Source organism: Octopus sinensis, linkage group LG8 (assembly GCF_006345805.1).
Source record: "Octopus sinensis linkage group LG8, ASM634580v1, whole genome shotgun sequence".
NCBI classification, from domain to species: Eukaryota; Metazoa; Mollusca; class Cephalopoda; order Octopoda; family Octopodidae; genus Octopus; species Octopus sinensis.
Genome location: NC_043004.1, coordinates 75,623,114 through 75,638,000, shown reverse-complemented (window position 1 = coordinate 75,638,000; position 14,887 = coordinate 75,623,114). Strand labels below are relative to the sequence as shown.

At 38.4% G+C, this 14,887-nt stretch overlaps 1 protein-coding gene across 6 annotated transcripts in view; it reads left to right on the top strand.

The window, feature by feature from the left end:
* The window catches only part of LOC115215204 (DNA topoisomerase 2-alpha), a 116,471-nt gene that overhangs the window by 68,532 nt on the left and 33,052 nt on the right, over positions 1-14,887 (top strand). For all 6 annotated transcript variants that reach the window (XM_029784407.2, XM_029784406.2, XM_036505472.1 and 3 more), the window contains 9 exons: positions 664-769; positions 2,872-2,981; positions 3,105-3,197; positions 4,770-5,006; positions 6,377-6,525; positions 6,911-7,142; positions 10,296-10,495; positions 12,271-12,406; positions 14,299-14,494. In XM_029784407.2, the coding sequence (XP_029640267.1) occupies positions 664-769; positions 2,872-2,981; positions 3,105-3,197; positions 4,770-5,006; positions 6,377-6,525; positions 6,911-7,142; positions 10,296-10,495; positions 12,271-12,406; positions 14,299-14,494 (1,459 nt within the window). The remainder of the gene's footprint in view (positions 1-663; positions 770-2,871; positions 2,982-3,104; positions 3,198-4,769; positions 5,007-6,376; positions 6,526-6,910; positions 7,143-10,295; positions 10,496-12,270; positions 12,407-14,298; positions 14,495-14,887) is intronic.

Here is a 14,887-nt window from a genome sequence, read left to right as displayed (position 1 = left end):
AGCATGCTGGGCGAAATGTGTAGCCATATTTCGTCTGCCGTTACGTTCTTAGTTCAAATTTCGCTTAGATCAACTTTGCCTTTCATCCTTTTGGGGTCGATAAATTAAGTACCAGTTACGCACTGGGGTCGATGTAATCGACTTAATCCCTTTACCTGTCCTTGTTTGTCCCCTCTATGTTTAGCTCCTTGTGGGCAATAAAGAAATAGGTTAAATGTGTATGTTCATATGAATTACAGAACAAACATCTGCACACACACACACAAACAGGCGTGTGCATGGGCACACGCCTGTGTGTGTGTGCATGAATATAAATGTTCTCTAATCTCATCGCCTGGCATATAACTGCCGCCCTTAATACCATTCCCTGCTCAGTTTTCTTGCAGGTTACTTGGTGATCTTACTAGTCTGGGTGCCGTGCAAAAGGCCCCCTGTCCACTCTGTAAAGTGGTTGGTGTTAGCAAGGGCATCCAATCATAGAAACCATGTCAAAACAGAGATGGCAGAGCTTGGTACAGCCTTCTGACTTGCCAGCAGCTGCCAAACTGTCCAGCCCCTGCCAGCATGGAAAGACATTCAAAGATGACGATGGTGATGTGAAGATCTGTAGTTCCAATTAATGGAGCTGTTATTATAATTTTGGTGATCATTTGATTCTTACAGGTGACAAAGAATAAAATGGAAAGGGCTTTCTATTCCATTCCTGAATTTGAAGAATGGCAACGTGGTACAGAAAACTGGCATACATGGAAGATCAAATACTACAAAGGTTTTTTTTTTTAAGCACTTTTTAGGAATTAGTATATATTATGTTAATATATTCAAATTAAACATCTTAGTTAATGATAAAGCTATTTCAAATATTAATTGCTATAAAGTAATGCGTTAGTAAATATGGGAAAAAATACTGAGGTATTTTGGTTGTGCAGTGAGATATTTTGTAGATGTAGTTTGGTTTCAGTCAGATTTACTTTACACTTCAAATGCTTTTTACATTTGTATTAAAGCTGGGTGATACGTAAAAGCACCTACTATACTCTCGGAGTTGGCATTAGGAAGGGCATCCAGTCATAGAAACCATGTCAAATCAGACAAGTGTGGTGCAGCCCCTCTGTTTACCAGCCCTGGTCAAACCGGCCAACCCATGCCAGCAAGGACAACAGATGCTAAATGATGATGATGATATTATTATTACATAGTCATGGTAGCTGTTGTTGTTTTGTTGGTGAATGAAAATGTATTTCTTGGATCGTGTAAGGAAATAATTAACAACACCCATGAAGAAATAATGGGATTTTATTACTGCACATAGTGTTTTCTGTGTTGGTCTTTTACAAATTCTACCAGCAGTAAATACACACCAGGAGAGAAATGTTGTTTAGGAGTTAACCGATATAGCAATCTCTGGCTGTCCTATCACAAATAGAAAATAGTTCTGCTATATTTGTGGCAACAAAAATTCCTGTTACCATCTGTCTTAATCTGTTGAATGTGATGGTGAAAATAGAGACATTGTGCCGCTGCCTCAATGCTCTGCAATTACTGCCAAAAACTATCTTTATATAGGGCACAATGCGAAAAGTTCTAGCAAATGGAATCACTCAAAAGCTTGATGCTTATTGGTTGCTTGATAGACCAATCATGTGAAACTAGTGTGGTTTGATCACAATGTGTGCTCAGCTACCTGGCAGTTTGGCTTTGAATCACTGGTACAGTGTCAAGCCTTCCATTTCTTTTACTGTCTTTACATGACCCCATGTCTCACGGCCCAAATATCATTGTATTTTATATACCTTATAAAGCTTTTATATGCATGAAAACAGAATCTTTATGTTATTAACATTTGAAATATTTCTTCCCTCTTCAAATTCTGGACATTATGTAAGCATCTTCTGTGTAATGCACAGGTGGAATTAGCATTGATAGTATATGTCATGCAAATTCCTCATCGCATTTATATCTTCAGTGTTTGGTGTTTTACTGTAATTTTTTTGCTTATAAATTATATCCTAAAACTGCAAATCATATTTCACTAATTACTTACCATTATAATTAGAGAGAATAAGATTTATTTTAGTTTGACCTGGGAAGTTACATCCAACTGATTTGTTAGGATGTTAGCTGATTGGCCATAGATGGATTTTCTGTATTCTGCCATTGATGCAATAATATATCCCTAAAGGAGCTCCTTGACCCTCATTGGTCCTAATTGTGGTGAATTGTGGAGTTAAAGACAGCTGAAGGTCTTGGGCTGCATTAGTCGTGTGTTTGATGAAGTGTTTTGTTTTATTGCCAAACTAAACTCAAAGACACCTTTTATTCATTCTTTTACTTGTTTCAGTCATTTGAGTGCGGTCATGCTGGAGCACCGTCTGTAGTCAAGCAAATCGACCCTAGGACTTATTCGTTGTAAACCTAGTACTTATTCTATCGGTCTCTTTTGCCGAACTGCTAAGTTACAAGGATGTAAACACACACAGCATTGGTTGCCAAGTGATGTTGTGGGGACAAACACACACACATACATATATGACGGGTTTCTTTCAGTTTCCCTCTACCAAATCCACTCACAAGGCTTTGGTCAGCTCAAAGCTATAGTAGAAGACACTTGCCCAAGGTGCCATGCAGTGAGACTGAACCTGGAAACGTGGTTGGTGAGTAAGCTACTTACCACACAGCCACTTGTGTGCTGTGTGTGTGTAAATATCTGCAATAAACTGGCATAAAATTGAGCAGCTGCAAAATACCATGTTATTTTCTTGTAATGATGTCAGATAAAAAGATACCAATAAAATAGGCAAAGTGTATTTGTCCGTCAATTTGAATTTAAATCGGTTCATAAAAGCTTCTTATATATTTTGAACTTGTTAGGTTTGGGTACCAGCACAGCAAAAGAAGCCAAAGAATATTTTTCTGATATGGAACGCCACAGAATACCTTTCAGGTATGAAGGGCCTGAAGATGATGCCTCAATAAACCTGGTTTGTTATTTTTACTGGCTCCTATTTTCGCTTAATTACTTTTTTTTTATATTGTTTTCAGTATTTCTTTTTAAAATTTATTTGTGTGTCGTTTGCTTACTATTTTTCTTTTTAAAATTTTAGGCGTTCAGCAAAAAGAAAATTGATGAAAGAAAAGAATGGCTTACTAATTGGATGGAGGAAAAACGGAGACGAACAGAAATGGGACTTCCTGAGGTGAATATCATGAAGATAGTATTTTTGGCAAATAAGGGGAGCAGAATATAGTGACAGTGCACAGTGGAGCTCTAAGAATTTTTTGAAATATTAGTTTACTATATTAATAGCATGTAAAAATCACCATCTGAATGTGGACGATGCCAGTGCCTCCTGACTGGCTCCTTTGCTGGTGGCACATAAAAAGCACCATCTGAATGTGGTCAATACCAGTATCTCTTGACTGGCTCTTGCGGCAGTGGCACGTAAGAACCACCATCCGAATGTGGTCGATGCTAGTGCCTCCTGACTGGCTCTTGTGCCAGTGGCATGTAAAAAGTACCATTCGGATGTGGTCGATACCAGTGCTCCATGACTGACTTTCGTGCTGGTGGCACATAAAAAGCAATATCCAAACATGGTCGATGCCAGTGCCCCCTGACTGACTTTCGTGCTGGTGGCATATAAACAGCACCATCTGAACGTGGTTAATGCCAATGCACCCTGACTGGCTCTTGTACCATTGGCATGTAAAAAGCACCATCCAAATGTGGTCGATGCCTGTTCTGTGTGACTGGCTCCCATACCAGTGGCATGTAAAAAGCACCATCCAAATGTGGTCGATGCCTGATCTGTGTGACTGGCTCCCATACCAGTGGCACGTAAAAAGCACTCACTATACTCTTGGAGTGGTTGGTGTTAGGAAGGGCATCCAGCTGTAGAAACCTTGCCAGATCAGAATGGAGCCTGGTGCAGCCTTCTGGCTTGCCAGTCCTAGTCAAACCGTCCAACCCATGCCAGAATGGAAAGTGGACGTTAAACAATTATTAGTTTATGATGTTAGGTGATTTATTAATTCCCTGGAAACTGACATTTATGGATAAGTTGCTGCTGCGGCCATGCTGGAGAACCACCTCAAAGAGTTTTAGTTGAACAAATCAACCCCAGGATTTATTTTTGAAACTTAGTACTATCGGTCTTTTTTGCCTAACTGCTAAGTTATGAGGGCGTAAACACACCAACAAAAACTTCTTTCAGTTTCTACCAAATCCACTCACAAGGCTTTGGTTGGCCCTGGGGCTATAATAGAAAGCACTTGCCCAAGGTGCCATGCAGTGTGACTGAACCCAGAACTGTGTGGTTGAGAAGCAAGCTTACCACATAACCACAAACCACACTTTGTTAAGTAGAATTATGTTGCAGGCTTTTAATTTGGCTATGAATGGCTTGAAATGAGCAGTTTTGTAATAAATCCTCAGGTGCTCTCAGACAAAGTGGTATTAAACAGCTTAAATATACTGGTTAATATTTAGAAATGTTTACTAATGCATGGGCCATGCAAAGAGACCAAAGCTGGAGACATGTGGTTTTTTGTACAAACATGTTTGTCATACAGCCAGGCTTCCTTACAAATGGCTGTTGTAAAGCACATCTGTATGATTGAATGAACATTTGATCTATTTGATTTTCTTGTCTGTTGAACATTAAATTGCAACTCTGCTGATTGTTGAAAGGAAAGTTAATTTCAGATGTCTTCAATGCTCCGGCTAATGATTTATTTTTATTATTTTATTCTTTTTTTTTTTTTTCTAGTTGTATTTGTATGGCAAAGGAGTAAACCAAATCTCCTTCAATGAATTTATCAACCGGGAGTTAATTCTGTTCAGTTTCACAGATAATAACCGTTCAATCCCGTCTCTTGTTGATGGTCTGAAACCTGGTCAACGTAAAGTAATCTTTACTTGCTTTAAGAGAAATGACAAAAAAGAGGTGAAAGTCGCCCAGTTGGCAGGTTCTGTTGCAGAACTCTCAGCATACCATCATGGTGAGGTAAGAAATTACATGAAGCAGTTTTCTTTTTCTTTTTTTCTTTTATATTAACCGTCTGAGCCTGTAAAGATTTGTTACCACATTATTTGTTAAGGAGCATAGCGTTGATTTCCTGGTTTCTGTGGCATATATACCGCTCCCTGGACGGACTCTGGTCCATTGCAGGACCAGCTGAGTGGTCATGAAAGGATGTGTTTTGTTCAAGATCACAATGCATTGTCTAGTCCAGGAATTGAAACCATGATCTTAAGCTCCTGAGTCCAACACCCTAACTAGTAAGCCATGTGCCTCCACTCTCTGTACTAACATATGACACTTTTCTGAAACCACCAGCCAATGTCCACTTGTTTTTCACTGCATAGGAGGACGCATTATGTATATACATCATTGTTTTTATGTCCGTTTTATATGCTGGATCAGTGGTCACTGTAGGAGTTGGTTTCTACTTGGAATTACAGTCATGTAGATGGATTGGAGAAAGTGTCTCAGCTCCTATCAAACCACTGCCTAACCCATGCCAGCATGGAAAATGTATCTTAACCTATTAACTACCAAATTTTTTATTCATATTTTTTGGTTTTGCCAGGTGTCTTAGGAGTTCAAATAATATATAGTATTTGAATTTTCTTCATATGTGAATTATTTTGGAAATTATAAATTTTTTGACGTGTCCCAAATGGGGATCGTTGAAAACAAGCATATTTCTCTTTTTCTATTCAATTGCTGTAATAAACATTTTAGTTTTTTCTTGAAACTATAGTATCAACTGTGAATGTGTATGAAATATCAATGAATGATATAGATGGGAAATGCCAAAAAAAAAAAAAAAAATTTTTTTTTGGAACAGTCTGTGGTTTTGTAGTTCAAAAATTGCAATTTATGACATAAAATCTCCTCTAGAATTAGCCGGAGCTAATAATGACAAACTTTTACTACTAAATCTTGTTAAACACACCTCTGCAAATGCGGTGTACAGAAGCAATTCAGTTTAAATGCAATGAACAGCTGGCAGTGAGACTGTTTTGAGCAGATCCCCAAAAGGGGCTCGTGACAGGCAATGGGTTAAACAGTAGTGATGATGATGGCGGCAGCGGTGGTGGAGGGTGTATAATGTAAGTCACAGCAAACTCATGTATGACCATTGGTGGTAAGATTGTTCTCATATTTGTTGTTTTTGTGCCAAAGGTTTTTCTTCTGCCTATATCAGTTAAAAGAGACAATGAGCCCAGTTTATGAGAAGTATAACAATTATAGTGAAAAGTATTCAATAAATGTATATTGTTGGCAATACCATGTGTGTGTGTGTGTGTTGATTGAAGCAAGACCTATGGATTCAAAAGCTTACATTTGTTTGTTTATGTATTTAACAGGCTTCACTTATGAGTACAATTATCAACTTAGCCCAGAACTTTGTTGGTTCAAACAACATAAACTTACTGCTGCCCATTGGTCAGTTTGGAACCCGGTTACATGGGGGCAAAGATGCTGCCAGCCCCCGTTATATCTTTACACTTTTAAGGTATCAGCTTTTTAAAATTGTTGTTTTGATTGTTGTATTTATGTATAACTTCCAATGCTGGATGTTATTTATAAAGAATAACACTTTTTGAGGTCCATATTTTTGTTTTTCCTGGTCTAAGACACAGTGTTTCATTGTTTACCCTTTTAGTAAGTTCTTTCATCCCTTAAACACTATAAGTACCCTTGTATCAGTCACAGTATCTTATACTCATTTTTTAACTGTAAAAACTGGGGCAGGACTTACTGCGAAAGTTTGATCATGATGGGGAAAAGGTGTTACACTAAGATTTAACACTAAATAAAGAGTGCAACATGTACATGAGTGCGATTTACGCATGAGTAAATGCGGTTTTGTGGTACTTAATTTTTCTTTGCATTTGCAGTTCGGTTGGAAAAAGAATATTTCACTCGGACGATCTTCCTCTCTTGAAAAACCTCTATGATGACAACCAGAAAATTGAACCCGAATACTATGTTCCCATTATTCCAATGATATTGGTGAATGGAACCGATGGCATTGGCACAGGATGGAGTACCAAAATACCTAACTATGATCCAAGAGAGATCATATCAAATATCAGGCGAATGTTGGCAGGAAATGATCCTCTAAACATGGTGATTACTTTCACATCTTTTTGAGATTTCCCCCTCTTCTTAATTATATCTATTTTCCTATTTCTTTTTATGCAGCAGCATGTTTATGTCAATATCTCTTAACAACTTTAATAGCTAAGAGAACTTCAATTATGTACTACAGTTTATGGCTCCCATGATCGTGGTCGATGCCAGTGCCGGGCATCGTATCATTTACTATTCTGCTTACCAAAAGTGGCCCGCTTGGCACCGTGCATTCGTCACGTCGCAATGGCTGCGATATATGGAGTGGTTGGTGTTATGAAGAGCATCAAGCTGTAGAAACCTTGTGAGATCAGATTGGAGCCTGGTGCAGCCTCCTGGCTTGCCAGTCCTCAGTCAAACCGTCCAACCCATGCCAGCATGGAAAGTGGCCGTTAAATGATGATGATGATGATGATGAATTTATTCCTGTGACATTGAGTAAATTGTCTCTGATCATTTTGGTGACAGTTATTTTAAGCCTTTAGCATTTAATCCAGCCATATCTGGCCCAACTTTTCTACCAGTTTTATGTTCAAATTGGCTAGAATTGGCCTCTCATACCTGCCCTACAGTGTCATTTTAAAAATATATTATCACATTATATAATGCAGAATTATTCCAAAATGATTTGAACGAGCAAACAATATATTTGAAAATGTAATCTGATTGCCAGTACAGAATCATATTAACACTTACTATACAGGAACCAAGTACATTCAGTTCCATTATTGTGCACTTGGGACACCAGAATTGAGTCAACTTGTTTTGTGATAGTGGGGTACTTTTTGGAATTCTCCACATTTATTTATAATATAGTACACACATATTTGAAGGCATTGCTCTGTGGTTAGAGCATTGAGCTTACAATCGTGAGGTTGTGAGTTTGAATCCTGGACCGGGCTGCGTGTTGTGTTCTTGAGCAAGACACTTTATTTCATGTCGCTCCAGTTTACTCAGCTGTTGAAATGAGTCGCAATGTCACTGGTGCCAAGCTGTATCGGCCCCTTTGCCTTTCCCTTGGATAACACTGGTGGCGTGGAGAGGGGAGGCTGGTATGCATGGGCAACTGCTGGTCTCCCATAAATAACCTTGCCCGGATTTGTGCCTGGGAGGGTAACTTTCTAGGTGCAATCCCACAGTCATTCATGATCGAAGGGGGTCTCAGTACACACACATTAAATTTCCACTGAAGTGGAAGAGGTGAGAACTGATTTGAATATAAAATCACCCGGAAAAATTTAACCAGCACTGTGAAAGTTAATCATTGTAAAACTACGATTTGGTTATTTACTAATTCAATAACTTTCAGAGATGCAGAAGAATACTTTTGGCATCCAAAGCATATTGTCCTCTGTTTTTGTTATTGTGCCTTCTTATTGGATTGTGTGTGGTTTGTATGTAAAAAGGATTATGCTTATCGGCATAGTGTATATAATATATTGTATAGATTTTATTAAAGGCGGTGCTCCAGCATGGCCACAGTCAAATGACTGTAACAAGTAAAAGAGTATATATCTGTGCACATGCATACGTATACTTACTGAAACATATAGCTCCTGCACACATACTCATGCTCTGATACATATACACATACACATACCATATTTGTTTTGTATAAACTTAATAGCTCTTCGGTTTGTTTTAGCCATCACAACTAAGACCAGATGAAATTATTTCATATTAAATAATGAAAATGTTACATTTTCTGTCTGTCTTTCTGATGTGTTGCTGCATCTGTTTCTGTTGATTCGTGTGGACAGAAAATAACATTAAACTCCCATTTGCTGAGGTTGTTACAAATTTAGTTTGTATGGTGTGGGTGAGAGAGAGAGAGAGAGAGAGAGAGAGAGAAAGCAATATCAATAAAAAACAATAGAAGAGAAATTAGTGCAAGAGAGTGATGATAAAAGCTTAAATGTGGCTGTGTGGTAAGTAGCTTGCTTACCAATCACATGGTTCTGGGTTCAGTTTCACTGACTGGCACCTTGGGCAAGTGTCTTCTACTATAGCCTCAAGCCAACCAAAGCCTTGTGAGTGGATTTGGTAGACGGAAACTGAAAGAAGCCCTATATTTATATGTGTATGTGTGTATATGTTTGTGTGTCTGTCTTTGTACCCCCCCCCCTCATCGCCTGGCAACCAATGTTGGTGTGTTTACGTCCCTGTAACTTAGCGGTGCAAAAGAGACTGATAGAATAAGTACTACGCTTACAGAGAATAAGTCCTGGGGTCAACTGAAGGCGGTGCTCCAGCATGGCTGCAGTCAAATGACTGAAACAAATAAAAGAATGAAAGAATGCCAATTAAAAATGGGAGGGAGGTGAGGCAGGAGTGGGAAATGGAGAATGATGGTTAGCAACGAAAGAAGAAAAATTGTTGGGGGATATTAGATAAGATCCAGTGGGATGTCCTGCATTAATAAATGATGTTGTGAGAAACAGATAATAGTAGTAGGCAGGTGGGTGCATTCATAGAAAGTTTGGGTAATAAGTTGAGAGAATAATAAATGCAAGTAGAGAAAGTTATCTTCATCATCATTGAAATGTGCATTGCATGTTGGCATAGGCTGAATGATTTGAATAGGATGCAGTGAGCTGCAGTGTCACCTGTGGCATGGTCTGAACAGCTGGGTGCTTTTTATGTGGCACCAGCACGAGTGAGGTCGCCGAATAACTTGCAAGGCAGAAAAAGAACAGGAAGAAATATATAAAAAAAGAAAAATGAGCCATCTTGACTGAATGAGTGTATGGAGAAGTTTATGCTAGGCATTGAAAGGTCAAAGTAAGGACCGTATGTAATGGTTTGGAGAGGGCCAACTGTAGCTATTTACATATCCCAATATCATCCATCAAATGTGTTTTTCCATTTTTGTTTGGGTTGGACGACTTCTCTCTCCTGCAGCACTTTGTCACACACCGCAGTCTTCATCAACTCACCTCATTGAGATTCAGCCTCTTGACATTATTTCTTCCCCACTTAATCCTCTGTCTTTCATAACCTCATCCTTCCTTCCTTCACATTCTGTTAAATATATAGAGAAAAATACAAATACTGTTTAAACAGCTTACAGAAAAATGGTTTTTGTTTGATTGATGTAATAATGTTGTTATAAATTCTGTGCGACTTAATTTTATTTGTGTTTGCTTTCAGGTTCCATGGTTCAAGAACTTCAAAGGTACAATTGAAGAGTTGAGTGAGAACAAGTATCTAGTGAGTGGTGAGGTTTCTGTTTTGGATGAGACAACAGTCGAAATTTCAGAACTCCCCCTCCGTACTTGGACACAAAACTATAAGGAAGAGGTGTTAGAACCTATGTTACATGGATCTGAGAAAAATCCATCTGTGATAATGTAAGTATGGAATTTGTATATCTACCTTATAAGTGTGTGCTTTCAGAGAGAGAGAGAGAGAGAGAGAGTCAGTACTATGTACCAGCACAAAGTTCTGTCATGATGCATTATATAAATTAACTAGGCATTGGCGTGTGGCTGTGTGGTAAGAAGCTTGCTTCCCAACCTCTAGATTTCAGGTTCAGTTCCATTGTGTTCCTGCTTGGGCTAGTGTCTTCTATAGCTTTGACCAAAGCTTTGTGTGTATTTGTGTCTCCTTGTGTCACTCTGAAGCCAGCAATGTCCTTTGTTTCCAGTCATTTGTCAGAATGTCTGCTTACCGGAAGATATTACTTTGCATGGGAACAGGTGAGGGATGGGTGGCAAGAAGGGCATGTGGTTGTAGAAAACTTGCCTCCATAAACCATGTTCAACCCATGCCAGCATGGCAAAGTGGACATTAATAGGAAAATGTTGGTGTTGGTTTTTCTACTACGCATAATGCATGTTTCTCTAAAATGTGAAGCTGAAATTAAATACTCCATTATTTTTAAAACGTAGTGCTTACGAGCAAAGCTTACTCTTGTGAAAACAAATGCTGTGTTATTAATAGATCTCAAATATATTAGCATCATGGAATTGTTTCCTTTGATTTGATGGGGTTTTAGTATACTGGTAGCATGTAAAAAGCACCTTTCAAGTGTAATTATTGCCAGTGCTGCCTGACTGGCTACCGTGCCGGTGGCATGTAAAAAGCACCATTTTAGCATGGTTGATACCAGTGCCAGCTGACTGGTCCCATGCTGCTGGCATGTCTAAAGCACCATTCGAGTGTGGCTGATGCCAGTACCTCCTGACTGGCCCTCATGCTGGTGGCACATAATAAGCACCCACTACACTCTCGGAGTGTTTGGCATTAGGAAGGGCATCCAGCTGTAGAAACTTTACCAGATTGGGTTGGAGCCTGGTGCAGCCTTCCGGCTCACCAGCCCTGTCAAACCGTCCAACCCATGCCAGCATGGAAAGCGGACGTTAAATGACGACGATGATGATGATGATCTATTTATACATCCATGTCATCAGGTGTTACTGATATTTAATGTCTATAGTAACACAACCACTATAGCAAGGACTGTATAATAATGGATTTCATCTGAAAAAAATGTTTGACCCTTTAGCAGTCAGGTTATTCTGTCAATGTAATGTTTTTTTATTCACATTGTTTTGAATTAATCAGGCATATCTGGTAGGTTTGAGATTTAAAAAAGGGTAAAATCCCCTTTTGGTCATGAATGATCATGGGATTGCACCTAGAAAGTTACCCTGTGAGGCACAAGTCCAGGCAAGGTTGTTTATGGATGATCAGCAGTCTCCCATGCATACCAGCCTCCCACTCTCCGTGCAACTGATGTTATCCAAGGGAAAGGTAAAAGACACAACACACAGCCCAGTGCAGGAATCAAACTCACTACCTCATGATTGTGAGCCTGACGCTCTAACCACTGAGCCATGCAGCTTGGAGTAAATTTTTATATTTAGAATGATGTAGGATAGGTGTGAGGGTTTGGATCTTGATGATTTAAACATAAAACATGGAGTGTTTGGGCTGGATATGGTTGATCTAAAAGCGAAATGTTTTAATATTGGCACATTTAGTTTTAACAACGACATGGTTATGGTCCGGAGATTACGTATTCATTGTTGTCTGTCTGTTTTGAGCAGCAGTTTTTAGCTGCTGGTGCTTTCTATTTGTAATTGGGATCCTTTTCTTTTTTTTTCCTTTGCAACTCTTTTAGAGATTATAAGGAATATCATACTGACGCAACAGTCAGGTTTGTCGTGAAGATGTCAGCTGAGAAACTTGCCAATGCTGAAGCATCTGGTCTTCACAAATTCTTCAAACTGCAAACAACATTCTCTACAAACAGTATGGTAAGTATTTCGCTTTTGGATTTGGTTTGTAAGATTCTTTATATGAGTTTTTGTGTTGAAGCATATTCTGTTGTGTCTGGGGAGAGTCATTTTCTTTTTGTGCCTTATAATGTAACACACTCACCGGTAAAATTTCCACTTATTTCTTATTTTCATTGTCCTAAAATTTTCGTTGCGTCTTGCAACCTTTTCAATAGTTTTGAGTCAAAACTATTGAAAAGGTTGCAAGACGCAACGAAAATTTTAGAAAAAACGTGGAAATTTTACCGGTGAGTGTGTTACATAATAAGGCACAAAAAGAAAATGACTCACACCAGATACTATAGAGTATGGTAAGTATTACAGACATTAATAATAATATTAACAAACAAAGAAATTACTCAAATCTTTTCTACTTCTTTCTCCTTACTTAACTATTTACACAGCCGAACATGTGATCATCTCAGCTACCTCTGCATCAGTAGAGGTAGATAAGATGATATTAACAAAACATGTCTTGGGTTGTATTTGCATTAAGTATGATACATAGATAACTATTTTAATTCAATACTGCTTCAGTTGTATATGACTGATTTTTACTCAGCTGGTTGGCTAATTGCATCAGTGATTTTGCATACCGTTGCCAGTGAGTAGAACCTTGAGGCAAAAGCTTGGCAAGACAGAGATGCACATCTAGCATTCTCATCTCCTCCACTGCCAGATGATTTCTGTCGGCTTCTGATATGGTTTTGTGTCTTTAAACACAGTACATTCATAAGAGATAATACCTCTGAATGAATATTGTAGTTAATTTGGTTTCTCGTGGTGAATTGATGTTAAGTATGATACATAGATATAGCTAGAAAGATAAATTTTTTTCAACACGTTAACACTGAACAGTATATATAAAGGATAAAATCTTTTTAAGAGCAGAAAAATTTGCCAGCAACCAGCCATGAGGATTGAACTCACACCCCTGCAATATCCAGTTGGAGTGCTTTACCTTTTAAGCCAAACTACTCTTAAAAGGATTTTTTCCTTCATATATACTATTCAGTATTAACGTGTTGAAAATTTTTTATCTTTCTACGTGTTCTACTATACATTTTAATGCTTCAAAAAGAAACTTATGTTTGTTTGTGTATGATTTAATAGACACAGCTATTTTAATCTATGACTACTTCTGTTGCACATAATGGATTTATATCTTAAGGTCATTACTACAAGGCAGAACACAGGACATGTGCAATCAACTTTCGGTCCTTAGTTTTCCAACTGAGATGTTCCTGTGGTTGTTCTATAGCAACACACCTATAGCTGTCTCCTCTATACCTTAAATCTTTCGACTGGCACAAAGTCACAAACCATCAATACTTCCCACCTCCCAGTTGAGGAGCTTTTTGTTGTGGAAGATGCCCTCAGGCAAGAAGTAGGCTGGTCCACTACTAATAAATAGTGGACTGACACTGTCAGTCATGTCAGTCAGTGAGGTACGCTGTTCGGGCCAGTCCCGCAGAGATGCTGAAATATGTCATTATAATGTGGGGCATAACAGTTTTGCAAGGTAGTTTGTGATCGTGTTGGTGCTGGTATCGCATAAAAGGCACCCAGTACACTCTGTAAAGTAATTGGTGTTAGGAAGGGCATCCAGCCATAGAGACTGTACCAAAACAGACTATGGAATTTGGTGTGGATCCTGGTCTTGCCAGCTCCTGTTAAACCACTCAGGCCATGCCAGAATGGGAAACAGTTGTTAAATAATAATGGTGATGGTGATGATGATGTCAAGCTTCAGTCTAATTCAAGCCCAACAGTAATCATTACCAATTTCTGTGAACTTATCTTAATTTTTATTTTATTCTTATAATATGGAAAATGTATTGATGTGGAGACTTTGATATATTGAATTGCAGGTATTATTCGATCAGAATGGTTGCATCCGGAAGTATGACAAGGTGGAACAAATAATGCGTGAATTCTTTGACCTCCGACTCGATTATTACAAAAGGAGAAAAGACTACTTGGAAGGAATGATCAAATCTGAATCCCTCAAGTTAGATAACATTGCTCGCTTCATCATGGAGAAAATTGATGGGCTTGTCAAAATTGGTGAGAAAAATATCTTAATAATCCTGTTTCTTTTGAATTCATTAAAGAAATATATTTAAATTGGTTCACATTTTTGTTTAGGATCTTGTGCTCTGTTTTACTATCATGATTGTAGAATAATATGGGTATTCATTATTTACATTAGACAGATATTTGTCCTCATCTTGTTGTTAACGCAACATTTCAGCTGATATACCCTCCAACCTTCATCAGGTGTCTGGGGGAAATTTAGAATTGGAATATGGTTATTCTTTTAAATGTCTCTCTCTTCCATATGGCGGTAATCATGTACATTTCCTACTGCGAGGCACCTATTTTTGTCCCTATATTGTAGTTTAACCTCTCATCCCCTTCCCTCACTATTATATCCTCTCAGTTGAGGGTCATTGTCTT